At 39.4% G+C, this 21592-nt stretch overlaps 1 protein-coding gene across 7 annotated transcripts in view; it reads left to right on the top strand.

The window, feature by feature from the left end:
• The window catches only part of LOC119143002 (heat shock transcription factor 2 binding protein), a 34543-nt gene extending 12951 nt beyond the window's left edge, over positions 1-21592 (top strand). The window contains exons 5-10 of one of the 7 annotated variants that reach the window (XR_005102539.1): positions 3008-3146; positions 5253-5370; positions 12189-12292; positions 15753-15849; positions 16474-16641; positions 20886-20962. Coding sequence is in view for 2 of the 7 variants with exons in the window: in XM_037376699.1 (XP_037232596.1) it covers positions 3008-3146; positions 5253-5370; positions 12189-12292; positions 20886-21094 (570 nt within the window). In the remaining 5 variants the exon portion in view is untranslated. Of the gene's footprint in view, positions 1-3007; positions 3147-5252; positions 5371-9776; positions 9910-12188; positions 12293-15752; positions 15881-16360; positions 16642-20885 lie in introns of those variants that run through there. The other 6 variants (XR_005102540.1, XR_005102541.1, XR_005102542.1 and 3 more) reach the window with 6 other exon arrangements.

The raw sequence follows: 21592 nt of genomic DNA, 5'->3' as shown, positions 1-21592 counted from the left end.
GCTGTTGTTTGACTTGTGAAACAGTATTGAAATGGTATGTTTCCCACAAACAAAACACTAGTAGTGATGAAAATGACTATGTTTCTACAAGATGAGGGTTAAATTAGCAGAAGCCTTGTTGAAAGCAGTCATAAGTATCAAAATTAAGTAGAATTAGGTAGAAACAAAAGTTACCTGATGATTTGTATGAGGGTAAAAAACCCAGCTGTGAAGATGCAATGCTTTTGTTTCTAGGTTTGTTTCAAAAGCAGAATACTTCTACTATAGTCATTCCCAGCAATCAGTAGAGCTGATTGAAATACCAGACTTCTGGTGAAGGTCATAGCAACATTTTTGGGCATAATTTTCTTGTGATGGTGCACATAACACGGTAAGAAATGTGCCTGGGTTTGCAACAAGACTACTAGGAAAAACATAATCAGATAGTATGGCATTGCATCAACCACAGATTACAACTGGCAATGAGTCAGGTTATTAAAAGATGATGGAGATTTGTCATACAAAATTTTTGGTTTGGGTTCTTTTTGGGCAAGTTGTACAGCTTGTAGCATCTTCCCCCTTCCCCTGAGAAGGTGCTTTGAAGTACAGAAATGTATAAGAACATAAAGAATCGTTTGAAACTGTTGCTCATTTAAATATGTGGGGTGGGGAGGGTTGCATTAATTCAAAATCATTTCATGCCTTGGAGGACAGTGCTCAAGCTTTTTTCAGTCTTTGCATGTAGGACCTTCATACAATTCTGTAATGCAGATTGACTGAAATGTTTGGGACCAATGCCGTTTGTGTCCATGCAGGTTGGGAAAGTCAAAATTCAAGCAGCAAACTTGAAATGTAACACAAGTAGTTTTCAAGGCAGTGGGGGAGAGTTGCCTACTGTTGTTGTTTCTGCATGTGTGTAGCATTTCTGGAGAGAAATGGAAGAAACATCCAGAGAAGCAGCATGAGAGAGTTTGCAAAGGTGCCTACCTGCATGTGCCAAAAAAGAATTAATTCCCATGAGATTCTTTTAGATGTCTTTTTTAAAAGCTTCAATCCGATATCCATGTGACAGGGCTCTCACACGGGAACACAGACCGAAGGTTTGATTTCAGAATGACATCAAGGCTTCAACTTGAGAAATTTTGAATGCTACGAGGTGGTCTGCTACTTCAGTTATCTGTTATGGTGACAAACTGCTTTATATTTTATGGCAGCAGTTTTGCACATTAACTGATGTTTCAGCGCAGGAGTTACTTGGACAGTACAGGGTTCATTGCACTATCTGAGCTCAAACACCTTAATGGCTGCTCTCGGAACTGTCCTTATCTCAGTGTCTGTGGGTGAGACATTCTTCAGTCCCTTGAAAATACTGTCAAGCTAGTAAGAGACTGCACAGAGTATGTAATGTTTACTATTTATAAACCTGATTGGTCTCCTCTGAAGTTCCTCAGACCTCACTGTTAGTTAATAAATGGTTATTTGGAAAGAAGGTTCAGGAGAGAGGATATCAGTGGCACCTCAGGAGACTGGCAAATGGAAGATTTTGCTTGTTTTCTGAGCCACATACCAACTACTTGGTTTGTTTAGTATTCTTACTGTATTCCCGTGTGAATACATATTTTTGTAATGGTTTATACTAGTCTGCTACAGGAGGCTCTCTTCATTTTCTGTCACACCCTCTGCTGCTTGAACTATGCACTGCTTATGTTAAAATTGCCATCTTTGAGGTGTGGTGTCCATGTAAGTATAAAAAGTGCATCCAATATGTGCAGAAGTGCACTTTTTTCCATCCTCTTTCCCCACAATTCCTTCTGGGACCACAGTATCATTTGTGAAGATGCTGAGTATTGGTTGACCCTGCTTTTTATGTCCTGTTGCTGGAGTCACCCCGCAGGAACTGTACATCTTTCATGTGGTGAATGTGCTGCAGTGGAGGAATAAATAGATATCATGAATAGCTTTGCACATCTTTTGAAAGCAGTACTTTTGACAAATATTAAAATTTTCAGTCACTTTGAGAAATTAATAAAACTTCAGGCATTTCTTGGGCTGTCCCATTAGGTTGCTGCTGGGAATGGCTGGAAGTTTCAGCTGCTTCATGAAGCAACTGGCAAAACTATTAAAGACGCTGGGAAACCTGGCATTATGGGCTCGCCACTACACTATTTTTGTTATGAAAACCAGCATCCTCTGTGTGAAATGATGTTCCAGACATGTTTTACAGATCATAATTAAACAGAAACAGTTCCTGCCATCTTTCTTTGTGGGCTCTGTCTGCAGCTCTCACCAGGCTCTTTGACCTGCCCTGAGCTTTGTACCAGGTGGCTGCTTCTTCAACCAAGATACCCCAAATAGAGCAGTATTTGAGCTGGGGGGAAAAGACTGTATAACATAATTATGGGCTGTACTCCTGTTTATATGCTCTGGTGTGATGATCATCCTCATGTGGCATTGCCAACTTAAATTCAACCAGTGACCCAGGAGAGACCTCTGTTTTCTTTTCTAAAGACATTCTACCTAGTCCATTGTTCTCCATCCTGTATTGAGCAGTTAATGAATCCTGTTAGGATCCAATCAAGTTCTGCTTTTTTTCTGGGTGTTTCATTGGTTTTCATAGGAAATTCATGTCAAATCACTATGTCAGGCTGCTCTGCAGTCTACAGCTGGATGAGGTTTCGACAAAAGCTGCTGTAGTACTGGTGCAGCAAAGCAATGAGATAATATCCTCGCTTCTGAAAATATGCTTTAATTCTGCTGTTTGATACATATTATTGTGTGTTTAGGAGGTAAATACACAATGGCTTAGTTTTATAAAATGTAGCATTGAGTATTTTCCATTTTCTTCTGAGGTAACGGTTTCAAATAATAGGGGATCAGACATGTCACATAGTGTATACCTGCTATTTTCTGTTGGGTTTTGAAGTTACTGAATGCTTTAGTAATTTTGAAAATTGTCCAGGTTTACTGTAGTATCTAATAATCATAGTTGCTGTAGTGTATATCATGGTTTTTTTCTTTACACTTGCAGAGTAAAGTAGTAAAGTTTTTCACAATGACTGCACAGACCATGGAGAGCTTTGTGAAGTCACTAAGTGAAGACATGAAACAGCAGGATTTGGATTCTGATGAAAATCAGTTCGTGTTAGCTTTGGCAGGGATTGTAACAAGTAAGTTAACGTTATCTCTCAGAATAGAATTCCACATGTACTGGGAATTTCTATGTTGCGTTATATGTGCTGCAGTAAATACAGCTTTTCAAAGTTGGGTATTTAGTCCATGTTGATATGTTGGGTGACTTCCTAGTCTTTTATTCTAGATTTTGTCAGTGACATTTCTGTGAGGCATTGTACTTAAGGATTAGACAGGTAAGAGCCATTCAGTTCTGAAATTCCCTAACACATCTGTTCAGTCTGGAGAAAAACAAGGACCATTCTGCTAGTCTTGTATGCTCACCTTAGTTTGTAAATGTCGAGCAGTTTACTTTCTGAATCATCAGTAATGCTAACTTCTTCAAGATGTATGAATTGCAGATGATGCAAGTAGATCAGGCCCATATTAAAGTTTGTGTTCAGTATTTTGAAACTGCTTAAAAATTTTGTTGCTGTCAGATGGACCTCACCTTCGCTGTCCTGAATCCATAGTATTAAGAGAAGTAAAAAGTAATAAACCTGACTTCCATACTAAATGTTTTCTTTTGGGGGTCAGAAAATAAATGGAAAATGATAGATCTATCTTACTATGCCTGCCCTTGGCTTGGAAGGCTGTGAGAAGTGTGGTAGATATGTCATCTGCATCTTTGTGAAACTGTGCAGCTGTCAAAATAACACCAATGACATGATGCAAGATAGTTGAAACAGTGGGTATTTATACAAATAAGTGAATCTTGCTTTAACAGCTTTTTTGAATGTGTGTTTTTTGGTGTTGTAGCGTTGAAGATCGTAATAAAAACCAATATGTGATGCATTATGCCACTGTACCAAGGCAGAATCCAGTTCACTCTCGTTTCATTGAAAAAACCCTGAAATAGCATAGCAAAAGTAAAGTCTGAAAAAAGAAAATACTTAAATGATGGGGATGGGGTTGGGGGGGGACAGGGGCGGGTGTGTGTTTGGGTTCTGCCTGAGGAGGAATCGGGATGGTGGAACAAAATCTTGCTTCACTGAAGCTGACTGAAATATTGCCAGTGAATTGGTTATTACCAAGATTTGTCTCTTGTAATTTGGGAAAGGAGGTTGCTGAAACTCAGGTGTGGTAAAGGATAGTCAGATGAATGATGTAGAAGGTACCAGTTTAATCCTCCTAGTTATGCTGTAAATTAAAAAGCAGTATTAAAAGAACTGAGGAGGTAGTTGTAAAGTGCCAAGTATTCAGAAGTTAGAAAACACCAGAATGGAGTTTTCAGTGCAGTCTTAACACATGCCAGTGCGCACAAACATTGCGGTAACAGTCTTTAATTATGTGCTGTGTCCATAGTACCTCTGCTTACTCTGAGATTAAAAAAGGTATCATAATGTATATGGATAGGAGAGAGCACCTGAGCCTGCATGGAAGTGGAAGAACTGCATCATGCAGTAGATCCCCTCACTTGCCCTGAACAGGAGGTCAGGGAGCCAAGTTGTGTTGCTAGTTACATACACTGCGGCTCATGCATTTGGAGGAGGCTTGGCCAGTTGCACAGTACAAAGAAGCTTGGATGGCTCAAGGTATACCTCTTGCGCATAAGGATGCCCTAAAGTATGAGGCAAGCATAAGGGAAAATACTAAAGGAAAGTATGCTTTGGAGCAGTAGTCTTTGGAAATGTTTTTGCCTCTTGGTTTGTGTATGAGTAGTGCAGTGCTTACAGAGATGTAGGAAAAGAACTTTTGAGTAGATATCCATGAGAGTTTTGGTTGTGCAATGTGCCAGGTATATTGGATTGAGCAATTGAAACAAGATTGCAGATTTACTTTAAAGTGGAACCTATAATGGTCAGCTTTTCTTCAGGCCTATATTATTTGTGGATGAATTCAACCTTTGTTTCATAATTCACTGTGTTGCTATTAGGATAGTGGCCACTCTGAATAAATATTTAAATCACCAAAGTGGAATTATGAGGAGTTTGACAAGTATATTTTGCTGCTTCAGTATTTTCTATGTAGATGAATATAGTCTGAAGGTTATGCAGATGTCATAGTTCATTCTTCACAGCTGACATATCTTTTTCAGTGGTCCTGATAATTAGCTTTTGTTTTAAAATGTGATTTTTATGGTGATGTTTTGTGTCCTCTCACAGATGTGGCTGCGTTGGCATGTGGCCGTGAGTTCTTGGTTAATTCAAGTCGTGAATTACTGGACACAATGATGCACCTCCTGGGACATGTGAAGCCGGGACTCTGTACCAAATTTAAAGTGTATGATGCCTTTTTTTTTTTTTTTTTTCCTTCTCAAATGAAAAGCATTATCTTGCAATGTAGTGATGACAGTAGTTTTCCTGCTGTCCCGTTATTTCCTTTCTGGGAGAAGAAACATAATTTTTGGAAGCTATTTTCACAGTAGCATTCCTTGCAGATATACCGGGCCTGGCTACAAGGCTAGCTTCATCCAGATCTTGTGTCTCTTCAGAAGTCTCTTAAGCACCATAATATTGTAGAGATGAGCAGGGATGCACTCTTCTACCTTAGCAGGGACTCATGGAAGGTGTGGGGTCAAGTTTTAGAACAAAGAGGATGTGGGAAATGTGGACTCTGATTTGTTCCCTTCCAGTATTAACTGTAAAATGCTATATCTGTTTGGTGAAGAAAGTGATTTATATATCTTCTAAGAGCAAAAATTAAATTAATTTATGCAACGTAGTAGGCAAAAGCAACCATGCACTTACCTTTGTGAAAGGTACTGCCTATAAAGGGACTTTATGATACAGCATTGTGAAGAAAAGACCATGTTACACAGTTCAGATGCTGGTAAAATTGTACTTTACATCTGATAGAGAGATGAACTATTGTCTTTGCGTTTTTCTCAGAGCTGTTACAAGCTGAGGATATATGGCCTTGACCAAACAAATTACTGTGGCTTGATAAGTAGTTGCTCATCTGCTAAGCTGTGGGCATTTGCCCTGTACACCTGGTTAATTTGTTCAGGCAGATGGCTTAAGCAACTGTGGTGGTTTTGTTTTTTTGGTTTTTTTTCATAAATGGGACAGGGACACACACACACACAGATTCTCTTAAGAATACATACCCAAGCCAGCTGTCGCTGACAAACAGCAACCTGTCAGCCACAGTAGCTTGACTGCATCCATGCACACATTTAGGCAGATTTTATGTGATAGGCATGAAATCAGGCATGGTCTTTGGATGTGTTTTATCTTGCCTAACCTCAGCTGTCAGAAACCTAGATGTCAAGTATATGCTGTCTGGGCTCCTTCCCACAGTCAGTGGAAGGGGATGGTGCTGTCAGATGATCACTTGCTCAGCCCGTGTTAGGGGGAACGAGTTGCCCTCTGAAGGTGCTTGCCTTTCCCCACTGGGTAGCGAGGGGTAAGCTGAATAGCCAGTGCTGTAGGTAGTGGTTAGATACTTTGATGTCAGTCATTTACTTTTCCCAAGTGCTGGGTTGAAGATCAGCACTTAAAACAGTAGTTAACTCTTGCAACAGTGGTGGGGGTTTTGGTTGGGTTTTTTTTGCAAAGCCCCAACTAAAGGACTTGTATGAGAATCCCAGCTTAAGGATGAAAAGGTAATTTGTGCCTTCATGTATATAACAACAAAAAAACCCACAACATGGAAAGAGGACCTACACTGTTTCAAAATCTATACAGAAAAAAAAAATGCGGACTTTATTTTGAAAGGAGGAGGGAGAGGAAGGTGTTCCTAAACACATACACACACACTCTGAATTTCAAGCAAATGTAAGTCTGTGGGCCCAGATAAATTATTTTTGATCATTTTAGATTGTATTAATGTAATTGGACAATGTAACTGGATTTGAGGGCCTTCCTTTTGAATTGATGTTTTTGGTGGTTTTTAAATTATATTTCAAAATCTGCATGCTTTGTAAAAGAATTATATATGGTGATATAAACTCGGCTGCCATACAGCAATACTGATAAAAATATACATAAAACAATCCCATGAAGCAGCTAGAGATTCAACAGGGGCCAGCCACTTAGGCTAACAAATTGAGTGAAGCTTAAAAAGAGGTTGAACAAGGTATTTGATAAATGATAATATTAAGCATATGTTACAGTAGCTTAAGTTCAGTGAAGTGATAATATTTTCAGAGGTTCCACAGAACCAGCAAGTTTTTTTCTTACCCTGAACTTGCTAGTTGATAAAAAAATTGGTGTATTATGACATTAGAACAAATGTCAGAAAGGAGATTTCTTCATGGCATTGTCATGGAATGAGGAGTCCTAATTTGCTCAAATGTTTTAGCACAAGATGTTCCTGCTCTGTTTGTCTTTCATGTCAATGCTCAGGTTCCTTTTTGTCTATGAGTTCCCTATGTGTCTTGTCACTGCTCAGTTCTTAAAACCTATTACTACACTAGATCTCTTTCCTGTCGTTTTTGAGGATTTTACACTCTGCCAGCCCAGCAAAGAAGGGGTTTGGGGTGGGGTGGTTGATTTGTTTTTATAACTATTCTCTGCATGTGAAGTTTTATAGCTGCTTGTTAATCTTGAATAATTAACATTTTCATAAGCAGATATGTCAGAACCAACTCCCTTTTCTCCCTACTGTAAGGAACATAAGGCAGTACAAAATGAAAGACAATTACAAGATAAGGATATGATAGTAACATAAACTGTAGTGAAATTTTGAAGTTATGTATAGATGGACTCTGCAGTTGTAAATAATGTTTACACACACATATACATACAGACAGACAGATTTTTACAACTATACCTCATGGATGAAAATGTACATTATTTTGGAAATGCAATGTGGTTTTCTCAAAATATCACCGTGGTGTTACATGGAAGGACTTAATCAACTTAAAATATAGTCCATTAAAGAAAAAAATAATTTTCAAGGATATGTTTATCCTTTTCTCAGTTTTAATTTATAATTTGATTTACAATTATTTTCGAGTTTTTATTTTCAAAAATATTTTTCTGTGCTTCATAATGAATCAGGGGAAACTGTGAGTCTAATTCTTTACACAGGAGCAGTAAACAAAGCAAGCTGATAAAGAGAGTAGTTCTCTTTCCTTTCCTAGTTCTAGCAATCCTGAGTTTTACTTGCACCAGTATAGAAATAAAAAAATTTACAAGGAAAAGCTGTCATTTATTCCAGCATTGCTACAACATCCGTTGTAGTCCATAGTAGGTAATAAATACGTCCAAGGCATCTACATGAGTGCTGAGACTGAAATCTCATCAATGTCTTTGCCTTTCTGAAATAGCAGTGGTGTGAAAGACACTGAATTTTCTTCTCATTGGTGTAGGATTTGTTCAACACCTGTAATCATTAGGCAGTCAATAAACACACAGTTCTTCATAACTGTAATTATATTGTTAGGAGTATTTAACTTTGCTTTTGTAGCAGTTGAAAGTAGCCAGTAAAAATACGTACTTTAGAACATATCAGTACATTTATGTACCATTTATGTATTAAGCAGACAAGAAGGGGCTTTAGCTGTGCTTTTAGTTCTACGATTTTAAAGAAAGCATTGACAGCTATAGTAGTACAAGATGCTAATTAAATTTAGCTTGCCTAAATAGGAAGACAAAGAAGTGTATAGTTAAAAAGCCCTCCACATTAGAAAAAAAAACCAGAAAGGATTGTTTATCCAGTACTTACGTGTGTCAGGTTTGCTTCAAAAGCACTTTTGCAATGTTATAGCAAAAAATACTTACTAGAATGTGCAAGTACTAGATGTGAATGTGGTATTAAATGGCCTCAAAATGCTTCTATGTTGTGCTCAGGTCAGTGTGTTTAATTAGTGGGGGTGGGTTATGTCTTCTGATGCTCCAAAACCACAGCACTTCCCTGGATCATCACCACCAGTCCCTTTTGTCTGCACAAAGCAAACAAGTGAAATAAAAATACAAACATAGCAGTATCTTATTACGTCACTTTATTTCTAACTGCAAATGTCAAGGAAATTAAGGATAAAGACATTGTCAAGAGATGTTAATATTTTCCGTTATAAGATACTGGTTTATTGATCATTTTAATTCTGGCTGATTATAGGTAATTATGGCTGTTCTCCTTTGTCAGGGCTTGGGTTCTGGAAGTCAAGAGCTGCAGAGCCTATATGAAAGGAAGCTTATGGGCTTTACAAGCTGCGATTTCAGTTCCACGACACCCCTCACTGCTTGTCAGTGGCCACTAATGCAAGTAGATTTAATAATCTACTGTTTCTTCTTGCTATGCTTAAGAGCCTCGGTGATCAAACTCACAGTGGAGCAGCACATAAGTTATGTCTCTTACAGCTCAGTTTAGCCTGCAGTGGGTTACTTTCTTTCCTGCTTTGTGAAGGTATGCACAGAGTGTCTGAAGGTCTGCTGGTGGCATAGTAGCTTAAGCCATGAGAACTTGTTTGAGAATAGGATGTGAGGTGTGATGTCCGTTCAGGATAGTATTATTTCATTTTGTTTGAAAACAGTGGCAGTGCAGTGACTTTCAGGTTTATTGCAATCATGAGAGAGAGCAGCAGCCAAGCCAGCCCCACAACAGAGAACATCCCAGCCCATTCCTGTTTCTCTGTAATTGTTTTGTATGCAACCGAGCACTGAGCTGTGAGTAGGTATGATGACATGTTCCATAAATGTTATAGGAGCCCTGCTCATTCGTCTTTCCTTTTCTCTGTCCAGAAGCTTGACTTGTGTGTTAATCATCTTTGAAAAGAAATAAAATAAAAAGTAATAGCATCCATCATAGTACATCATAAAGTGTACTAATGCCCTGTCCCTCCAGCTACTCCAGAGCTGTAAAGATGATCTGCATAAAAGGTAGGACAGGAGAACATTGCTAGAAGGGTGAAAGAATTTGTAAGACAACTTCTGACTCCAGAGTACAGATTTTTTTTTTTAGGAACATCAGGGGCCTCTTGGTTTAAAGTCCATAGTAAAGCAGTGATCTCATTCCAAAAGAGGCTGAGCATTAATTTGTCTTGTTAATGTTAGTGGGGATTTTTTTCTGGACACTTTCTACGTTTGAGTATCAGGTCCTATCATACTGGAAGTTAGAGGGAGATTGAAATAATTTGCATTAAGCTCACTGAGACTCTGCTTAGCTGAAAAAGAAGGTTTTATTTACCAGAAGCATAAAAACTTTTATCAGCATTGTGAAAGACAGTGTAACAACATCAACTGTTTGAAAGCAGAACTTACTGTTCAGTGGAAACTGCAGGAGATTTAATCCCAGTGAAGTGCTCTGCATTATTAGCTATTGTTCTGGATAGTTTTGGAAAGGGAGACTTGTTTTGAGCCCCAACTTGTCTGACAGTCAAAAGCAGCTAACAGTAAGTTTTGACCTGGGTACTTTATCTGCATAAAGAGGCAAAGCTGCCATTTCTGTACGCATCCTCCTGTACATTACAACATTATCTCAGCTCTGTCATGGCTGAGGCTGAGGGAGTATTGGTAGCCAAACCCCTTTTCACTGATGCTTTTCAGATTTTGCAAGTTACTGATCATACTGAAGCTTTTCATGTTTGCAATAACTTCAGCGTGAGCCACCATGGGAGAAGCTAGTGGGATCAGCAGGCTAGAGTAGTTCTTTTAAAATGCAAAGCCTTCTCCAGCCTACCTGGTTTTCTCTCTGTATAAGAATTGAGACTTTGATTTAATTTTTAATGTGTGATGTATGCAGCCCCAAAATGACTAATGAACTTCCTATTTTAGGAGGCTGATAAATTAGGAAATCTTGGGTTTGGAAGCCTTTGAAAATGTGGCTGAAATTAACCATGTGCTTACTACATGTATTTTTGTTTTCTTGTTTACACATAGATGTGCAAGGGACAGTCTTGGTTTTGGTTTGTCAGAGATGTCATCTTTGTTTTTTTCTTAATGCTCAATTAAGGAAATGTTTTCTAGCTGCCAGGCCCTAGATCTTCTCTGTTACCTGTAAGATAGGAGTGGGTTCTGTCCTCCTTCAACATCAATGACTGTAATAAAAGATCAAAAAGAATTATATTCTTGGGGGGGGGGAGGGGGCAGTGGCTTTCCGTGAGCCCAGATGTTATTTGAAAACAGTTTTGAAGAAGTGCGGGTGGCCTGTATCTGGTGTTGATCTGTTCTAGGACAAGAGCACAGTTTGCATCCAAATTGAATTCCAGTGTTATTGATATTAAAAATACAAATTTTCCACTAGTATGTTGAACACAATCAATCTGGATTCTGAAAGGCAGAGTAATTAGGAAAGTCCCTGATGACATTTTAAGGGACAAGCAGTCGTTTTGTTTTGCAACAGGGTCTCAGTTGATGGCCCAGATAGTATGGCCCTGCCTGGCTGCAAGGGGCCGCAGAGCAGGCAGAGCAAGCCAGCCTTGCACCCACAGCAGAAGGGACAAGTGGAACTTAGGAGAGAGTGTGCTAAGCTGAGCTGGGACTGCTAGTACCTTCTTTTTCCCCTCCTTCAGGCCCATCTCCTTCCGGATGCTTCTGTAGGTGTAGTAAAGTTCCCCTGCCAGCAGAGACTACATTGGTGTTTGCTGCATATTGGCTATGTTATTACATCTGTTCCCATTTGGAGGAGGAACAGGAGGATATGTGAAAGAGGATGACTGGAGGGTCAGTGTACAGGAAGGCCACCGTTGTACAGCTGGTGGAGCAGAGGCTTCCTTTGACGTTTCTAGAACTCAGTATACAATCTTGCTTTCTGTGTTTCCTAGAGGCCCTTTAATCTGTCAAGGCAAACAGCTTGTTTGAGATGGTTGTCTGCCCAGTGGGGATCATCGCCACAAAAGCTCTGTTTTGTAGGTTGTGTAGTCATGTAAAGCCAAGTCCTGGTTTTGCACATCTCAGGTAATGAATCTCACGGAGTTTGATGAGACTTTCTTACTCTCGTCTGGAATATTTTTCTGTGTGTTTGAAATATGTGACATAGCAGCAGAAACAAGGGTTTGCACAACATTGCTTATATATAATTTGTCTCTTTTATCAAAATAAAAATTATTAGAATATGCTTCTGCATCAGTACATGCTTAACATTAAGTAGCAAAAGATGCTAAAACATGCAAAGAACTTAAAGGACATCACATTTTTTTTTCCTCTCTATTCTAGGCTAATGCTAATGTCACTTTACAATGTGAGTATCAACTTGAGAGGCTTGAAGTATATCAGTGAAAGTCCAGGCTTTATTCCTTTGCTTTGGTGGCTATTGAATGGTAAGTTGCTCTACAAACCTTGTAAATTATGACTTTGGGGTTTGTAGATTGGCAATAAGTGTTGCAAATAACAGACCAGAAATTTAGATCTGTTAGCTTTTCCCACATTAAAAGTAAACTAAAAGGGCAGATAGAGGGAGATGATCTGCATTTTCCACATTTTTGGCACTCTATGTAATAGTCCGTTAACATAAAATTTAAAAACAGGGAATGGAGAAATTTGATGGAGTGGATTAAAAAATGCCACCTTTAGAATAAACCCTGAGGGGAAACTATGTATCAGTCCACTACCACTTACAGAAGAAAACATTATTGCGTCCTGACATACTTTGGGGAAAGAAGCCAGCCTCTGTAACTATGTTCACCTGTGACAAAATGACCCTTTCTACATCTGAAGAGAGGCCTTGTGCTGTAGTAGGATTTGGGCTTGCAAGGCTTGAGTACTATTCCCAGCTTTGCCTTTGGCCAGTGCAGGAATTCAAGGACATCAGGGACTTCCGTTGCCACTCTCAAGTACAAGTGACATCAAGGCTCTGCTTTTTCAGAGGCTTCGAATCCTTGTGTAGGAGCCAGCAGAGATTGGTGTTGCCAGTGTGCATTGGATTTGGCTGGCAGCTGTACGTACAGCTTGTAAGGGACAGCGAGGACAGCAGTAAGGACAGAACCATGACACTGTCCTACCTATAAGCTGCTCCTAGAGTTGCTCTGTCTTGGCTTTCTCAAGTTTTTGTGGCTTCTCCATGAGAAGATTTTAGTGTGTGGTTCATACGACTGGGGAAGTTGGTCATCTTGTCACTCTGTACTGCTGTGCAAAACCCTGGTAAAGTACAACTAGTAAATACTAACAGCAGCTGAAGTGAGAGAGGTTGCACCTGCTTTTTCAAGGAATTAATTTGGTATCGAAGTTTTGGAAAAGCTTTGATTTGGGTTGATGAACTGGAAGGTACTTGGTTTTGCCCATATTTCCCTCAGCTGTTTTACAGAAAATGTAGGTACTCATGCTTTTCACCAAATAATGACCAGTTTTGCAATGCCATAGGCTCGCTTCTGACATCTCAGAAAATTAAGTAATCCTTGTAAGACTGTTGGAAAAGACCAGTGTTACAGATACTTTTTTTCCCTGTAGTTCAAGCAAAATTGTATTCTTAGAGAACACTGAATACATGGTCCTTTGTTCTGCTGTGCTTAGAAATTTAACATGTTAGTAGAGATTTTCCTTTTACTTTATGTTTGGCTAGTATACACGTAAGCTGTTGTTCTAGCAAAAAAACCAAAAACCAAACACTCTCAACCCCCCTGTCTAACTGTGAGTTCCCACATGTGCTGTTCTAAATGTTGTGATAAAACAAATTAGCTAATCGTTTGATGCTGTCTGTTGTTTGAAGAAGGCTCCTAGGTTACGTAAGGGGATGAAATGGGGCACAGTTTTAATTCATTTGCAGTTGCTAATGGAAAGACTACTCTGCATTTTGAAAGTGTTAATTGTGTATGGCCGGGTTGTAGAAGGAAGGATAGGCATGGCTAATTCCTTCACTTTTTGATAATGAAGTTCTCCAGCTATAGCAAAGGAGGAAGATTCTCAGATAAACCATGTCTGCTGGTTCAGATTTCTGACTTCAGAGGAAGTTTGCTTACCGTCAGGGGAGAGGACTGACTAGTTTGTGTATCAGATGAGAGGTCAGATCCAAGACCCAATCTTGTTCCCATTGTTTTGTATGAGATCTCTGTAGTTTTCTCTACACTTAATCTATTTCTAAGTGTTTCAATGTGCAAAACTCAGTAGATTCCTCTCATTCTTGCTTCTCTCATGTTTCTGTGGCCAGCATCTTCAGCTTCTGCTGGTTGTGGTTCAGCTTGTAAACACCTGGAGCTGCTGTAGTATGAAGTCTCTCTTAACAGTTTTTTCCAATCAAGAGAGTAGAGCACTACACTCTGCTGGCAGGGTATCCTGTATATGCTGTCTTCCTGCAGGAAGCTTCTTCAAAGAGTGTTTTGATTAAGGTTTATGGGATGATTGATTCAGCATTCCACAGTTCTGTAAGCTTTTATCAGCATTCCCACTAAGAGGGGCCCCAGAAATCATCCTCCGATTTTTTTATTTTCAGAAAATCATCCTGTTTGCTTTTCCATTGTCAGTCTACAAGTGTCTTGTGACCTCAGCCTATACATCAAGGCCATTTTTCTCCCACTGGCTTGTACACAGCTGATAAATCCCTCAAATTTCTCTGAATTCTCTGTCTGTGCCCAGTCTTCTTGTCCCCTGAAGAAGAATGTCCTTGCCATTAAGTGAAAGGAGCAAATAATTAACTTGATTTTCTTTATTCCCCTTTGTTCCTCTCTGAATCAAAGAGGGATTTGATTCAGGTTGTCTAGCAGGCTTTTTGAAGAGACAGAATTATGCCTTGACATTGAATACATTGGTTGTAAGAGAAAGGAGGAAAAAAAACTAATAAAAACTTCCTCTGGAGTAAGAATGTTAACAGCAAACTGGGTTTGTTTGCCCTACTGTCTTCGGAAATTTTGGATGAGCCGGTATGACTTTACACTCACTAATAAGAATTCTTAATAGCTTGTTCTGCTAGAGGCTATACTGCTAATAGGAGAAAAACAGTAGTTTGACACACTTTTTGAAGGTAATGCAGATCTCTGTAGTTTTAGCGCTTTAAGAGGTGGGCTATTTATTTTTCTTTATTTTTTTCCACCTTTTAAAATTGTCTAAAATGTGGATATCCTTTAATAAGCAACACTAATCACTGAAGAATATACTCTGATAGCTTATGTAGTGTTGCGTTCTTGTGTAGGTATCAGCTTTGCCTACCTATATCTTCCCAGCCTCCTGCCAGCATAAAACACGTGAATGATGACTCAGATTTCTGTCCATGGAGCAGCTTCTGGGATCAGTAGAATTCTCTTCTTGTGGAGCACCCTTTGTTTGCAGAGCAGCTGTTCCCTTCTTGGAGAATATTGGCAGCTTTAATTTCCTCCATCAGCTGCTGTCCCTGGGCTGATGTCATGGCTAAGGGTTTCACATAACTTTCAGATTTAAGAAGCCCTGTCCTCAGCAATAAAAAATGAAGTTATATAATTTTGGGTAGAAATCCACCTGAGATTTGTCAGTATTTTTTTTGGTGCTTTACATCTATAGATGCAATAAGACTTTCATTCTGTAATTCCCAAAGAGGTAGACTGAGGCTTTTTTGCCAAGGACCTTTTGAAGAATGTGATGCAGTCAGCTGAGGTATTAATAATAAAGATTAGATTTATATTTTTCATTTGTGATCGTACAGAACATCTACCAACACATGGGTGCTGGAGAAAAAGGGTCTAGGTTCTTCTCTGGTGTTTGTTTTGGATTTTGTTTTGGTTTGTTTTTTGTTTTTTTTTTTTTATTATTATTATTATTATTATTTTGCTATTCTGTATCTTTATTTTGGTTTTCCGTACTCTTCTTTGAATGCAGCTTAAAAAAATGATCTCCTTGGATACATGAGAAAGTGTGGAATTCGGAGAGACAGTGTCAGTGACACTTGTCATCTATAGCTGGGAAATTGCTCCAGGTACTTCATTAAACAAAAGACTACAAGAGAAGTATGACTAATTTTAGATCTTGCCCTTCAGTTTCCTCCACCCCAGTTCCACATGGAAATCTAACCTTGTTTACCCAAATTCTTTGCAAATGACTGTCTCTGTTATAAATGCCTGCATGAAGCACATTCTCATTTTGCTAATGCTGCCTACAACCTTCAATATTTGCTTTTCATGACTAACCCTGACCGTTTCTAATGCCTTGCTTTTCTGTCTGAGTTGGTTTTGGCTGTGAGAGTTTTTGAAAATTCAGGTTATTTGCATGGCAGCATGTTATTTAAAAGACATCTGAACTAACAGACTCCCCCCTGATTATAAACTGATGTCTGTATTAAAAAAAATTTTGGTTCTTAAATCAAAACCTCAGTTACCAGCCTTTCAAGTGCTCAACAGTTTCATACCCTTCAGACTATGAAACTAATCTTAAAAAGAGGATTGCCCTTCTTGTCCTTTAAGACCACATCTATTTTCTTAAATGTAAAGATGTCAGCTCTGACGCAGGAAGTCCCTGAACCACAGTTAGCTGAGAGGCTGGAAGAGTGGCTGGGGGAAGTTTCACTGATCGCTTGCCCTTTTCCATACTCTTCTGGAAGCAGCTGCTGCAAACGATACTTGCCCAGATGGAGCTCCGGCTGCGTGCGGTGTGGCTGTCCTTGCCATCTGTGCAGGAGTTTCTTGACTACAACCTTGCCCTGCCTCACAGCAGACTCATGCAAACTGACGTTCTCCGGAGGAACACAGTGTTGCTCCTTTTGTGTATGTATGTAAGAAACCTTAACATGCGTCTGTCACTGTAAAGCATTGGCTTGTTCTTACATTGTTACTTTTGTTCAGTAGCTACTGTGGGAATCTTCAGAAGCCCAAGCTAGGACGGATGGGAGCTGGACAACATAACAGCTCGCCCACAAATCTGCCAGCTGCAGAGCGATGTCTATGCAAGCTCCTTTTCACTTGCACCCCCTAAGTAGCAGTCAGGGAAACTGGGACTGAATTGCTGCTTCAATTTGGACTCTGGGAGCCTCTCTCAAGAATTTCCGATAAAAGCATGACAAGTGTGTCCGCAGGAGAGAGGGGAGTTCTGATTATCTGAACTCCATGTGAGAGCAGCCACCTGGCCAGGGAGGAGACTGAAGCAAACCCAGCTGTTACACAGGAGCTGGGGCAAATATGTCGTAGAGAGAAAGTGCATCAATGTCCACAAGAACTGCAGCAGCAAGGCTCAGTCTTCTTTCTGCCGTAGTGTTCTCCCTGCTCCTTCCCCTCATAGTGTCTTTTTTGCAATGTTTCTTGTCTCCTCAGACCTATCAGCGTTATGAAAATGTCTGGAAAACTGCTGCTCCAGATACTGGCATACCTTCGCCAGCATTGGCAATGTGAAGAGATCTTAGATGGGGCAAGCTGTGGCCCTGACTGTCTCTGTTAGACGTGCTGTGAACATAGGTAGTCTTGACAGGTTCACAAAAAGGAAGGGTGGAGTGGCAGGTGTCCCTTCATGCTAGAATCAAACAGTAATTGAATTGAATGACATTTATGACAGTAGTGAGGAGCTTTTGAAATACTGCTCTTATACATAGGCATAGCTGTAAAACAGTTTGCTGATAGTAAATCTTGTATTCAGGTGACCAGGGAATGGTATGGCCACGTGTAAATTGAGTTCACACAACTCAGCCAATTGTAGATAAGCTGTTTAGCATTGATGTAATGCAATTACTTAAACCCTGCTGTAGGGAACAGTTCATCTGAGACCATGGTGCTAATGGCAGATGTGACTAAAATCTGTCGACGTTATCAGTTGCTTTTGTCAGTGACTGAAAACCAGTGACATCAAACGATAGTGCTGGCAGCTAGCAGAACATTGGCAAACTCCAGCAGTTTCAACACCTTGTTAAAATTGCATCAGCATTTTACGATGGTAGTAGGCTTACGCTAAGCTTGTGATCCCCGACTGAGGCAAGCAGCTTGATTTCTTCCCCTGTTCCCCAGAAATAATGATTATAGTTTTGAAATCTTGGTTGAAGAGATGTGTGTGCTAGTTGTTGGGAGGATATAATGTGGTGATTTGATTACAACTAAAGGATTTTTTTTATCTTGTACAAATGAAATGTTACTCAGCTAGTGTAGAAATGACTAAATCTGGAAGCTGTTGAAATAAATATAATGCTGAATAATGAAGATTCCTTACATTTCTTCTGAGTATTCTTTAGATGGGGTTCTTAGAAAAAATCCCTAATGATACTGGAGAAAGACTTCTAGAATATTTTTTTTTTTTAAATCCTCTTAGAAAACATGATTATCCATAATAAGTAGTATTCTCAAAACTGCATGTAATCCCTAAGGGAGTATATTTTAAGGCATATGTATGTATTTAACTTGAAGCATCTCAGAATACATGCAAAACAATGGCAATCAGAGGTTAAATGCATATTAAGTAATTTTCTGGTGCAGGATCATTTCCTTCCTTTGCTGTATGCCTGAGTGCCTAATCTGTTCTTCATTTGAGTGACTCAAGCCATTCAGCTTCCTTCCCTGGCTGCTGCTGGAGATTCTTCCTAGAACCTCTTCGCCCTTACTGGAAAATGTTCTTGCTCGTCAAGCTGGAAGTAATTTCCTGATCTTCTACAGATCCTAATTTTGTTAGCTCCCCTGCTAACACTTCCCTGATCAATTCTTTACTTTCTACAGCCTTTTAAACACTTGCAGATAATGGTAACATAAATGCCTGTAACAGTATTAATAGCAAAGCACTTTTCATCCAGGGATTTAAAACATCTTACATATATGAAGCTTCCCAGCAGTAGTGCAAGCCATTAACATTAATAATGGCTTTATTTCATGGAAGAATAATGTCACACAGAGGAAGACTATAATGAACTACATAGATTTCACTCCCAAAAGCTTCTTTCTTTTTTACCTGTTCGGGCTATGTCTTGTTGCTGCTATTTCCAGTGAGTAAGTGTAGAATAGTACTAAGTACCAGGAAGGGGGGCAGATGATATGTGCAGAGCTTGAACATTATGTCTGGGGAAAAAAAAAAAGAAAAGAATTAAAAGAAACCTCTGGCAGACATGAAGACAAAAATGGAAGGAATAGGAGGAAGAATTCAAGGTGTTTAGTCATATTTTGATTAGATCAGAATAAATCTTAAAACCAAAACTTGCACCCAGAGTTTTTTCAAAAGGATTCACTGAAGTGTTGCTGCCCAAGAAATTGGATATAAAGTCTTGCTGTCTGTGAGGCTGAGTTGCAGCGTTTCTGCATGAGTTATGGCTGCTCATCAGTCAGAAAATTGCATCTGCTGGTACTGCTGAAGGTGGTGATGGAAAGAGACTCCTTAGAGCCTTCAGCCCAGGTGGCAGCAGTAGGAGTGGCTGTGCTATGGGTATGGCCAGTTCTGCAGGGTGCTTTTTTTAAAAAAAGCTGATTTGAATGTTTGAAGTTGTCCAGTATGCCCAGTAGCTGAGATTCTCATCATACAGAAAATCAGAAAATGCTTGTTAGTGTTTGGTTTTGGACAACTCCTGTGTCCTCAGATTATAGTAGATTCTGCTAGTTTCCCAGGAGAATTCCTTTCATAAGAAGTTTACATTTTAAACAGGGAAGAAGTTACGGTAGAAAAGACCTATGTATCTCGTTTATGATGGAAAATGGAGGAAGAGAAGATAGTGCCTGGCTTGTGGGTGTAGATCAGATGTCACAATCTTGACTATTGTGCTTCAGCCATGTGCTAGTGGGAATTACTTAAAAATTTCCATCTTGATAGTCAGTTTCATGCTTAAGGCCATAGTCATCTTCGCTGTCCATCACTTTCTGGTTTCTCCCCTGGGTGCTTTCAGTGTTTCCCCTTACATTTTAATGAATAAGTCTCTTTAGTCCTTTTTCAGGTCACCAGTGTTATGTATTAAAATAAGCCAGGAAAGTAAAGAACTTGCCTCAGCCCACCAAACGCTTCCTTCAAACTCAGTACAGTGTGGTTTATTGCTGCACTGCATTTATGCTGCTTCAGTGAGATTTTGGTCTTGGTCTCTGTGATGATTTTGTGCACAAAGTGATCTGAATTAATTTTTCGCAACATTTCTGCACAATGCTTTATCAAAACCTCGCTGAAGACTAGATATGTTAATGACAAGCACATAAAAAATGCATAGCACGTGGAATAAATAACTACTTCAGCCATAAAAATATATTATAAATTTTAATTTGGAATGTGCGGAATACAGAAATGCAAAAATGGGGCTTTCAACTAGTTGCTTTTGATAAAGCTATAAACAACTAAATGCAAATGGACTGTTGTGAATGATTAAAATATAATGCTCCTAATGTTTTAGTAATTAAAAATGCATCCTGTGTTCTTAACAGTAGAGTTATTATGTGTCTTCCTAGCTTCAGTCAAAGGTCTTTGCTACATTTCTCTGACGCACTCCTAAGGTGCAGTGCTTAGCTTCAATACCCATTTCAGGTTTTTGTAGACTGAATTAAACACTTGGAAGGGTGATACATGGTTACCAGAAAGTTTTATAAAGATTAATATTTTATTGAGCTTTGAAGAAATCTGAAGGCTTGTATAAAAAGAAATTAAAGAAAAAGCCTGGTTTGATTTGATTAGTTGGTCTGTTTTGTTTTTAAGTCTGAATAGTCACGGGATATAGCTTGTCCTGCTCTTAAATTGGATTGCAGCCAACAGTACATTTTGGCTACTGACTGGATAAATTCAAGTTGATAAATTCCCTGATTTATAATGTTTTCAACATTTGAAAAACAGGAGAAAGGTTCCTGGTTACCTCTGCCTCCCAAACACTGCTGAGCACAAGCTGCTGAGGAGGGCGAAGATGATGTTTTCAGGTTCCTTCTAGAGCCAGCCTGCCAGCACCAAATGGCGGCTGTGAATTACGAAACTTAGTTATTCCCTGCGTGCCTGGTGGGTCGTGGGGAATGGCACTGTAGAGCTTTAATGCTGCTTTATTGGTCTGGCTTCTAATGAGCACTGGATTTTTTCCTCCCCCGCTTTTAGACCCGGATACAGAAGTTTGTCTTCATGCTCTGCGGCTCCTCCAATCTGTGATTCTGGAGCCAGAAGTATTAGCCAAGGCAGCCTCTGAGATGCGTGATACTTTGCCATTTCAGCGTATCATTGCACTGTCAAAGAGCCGCAATGCAGAACTGCAAGCACTTGCAAAAGAACTACTTGAAGATCTTAAAATACTTGAGTATGAAGCATAGAAGAGATCTATGACACCAACTGCTTACGTCTTTCCTATATTTTTGTGCTGCAAGAGTTGTGGGAGATAGGCTTGACTGAAAAAACCTCTGCCTAATTTCCTCTGACAAAATCCTTTTTTGGGAGTTAGGTAACCCAACTGAAATAATACTTGGGAAATCTTGGCGTTTAGCTCCCCCAGGATGATCTTAGGTAGTCTAGTGGAGTTGGGACAGACTTTATTTCTTTGAGTAGGATTTTGTTGATAATGGGTTTCCAAAACGATCCAGGTTGTGTCATCTGTTTGCCATATATAGGGAGTACAATAGTCATTCACTGATTACATATAGTTTATTGCAGTGGTAAATAATCCTTTTGGCCCACCCTTACGAATTACTGTACTGTGAGGAAAACCTTGTTGCTTTTCATGACTGTTCTGTGTCAGAATGCATCCCAAGTTCCAGTTACGTTGTTACTTCTCACCTCTTTCTATTCTAATAAAAGAACACTTAAATTCTGTA

Source organism: Falco rusticolus, chromosome 2 (assembly GCF_015220075.1).
Source record: "Falco rusticolus isolate bFalRus1 chromosome 2, bFalRus1.pri, whole genome shotgun sequence".
NCBI classification, from domain to species: domain Eukaryota; kingdom Metazoa; phylum Chordata; class Aves; order Falconiformes; family Falconidae; genus Falco; species Falco rusticolus.
The sequence above is the reverse complement of the archived record's forward strand: the minus strand, read 5'-3'. Positions and strand labels throughout refer to the sequence as shown.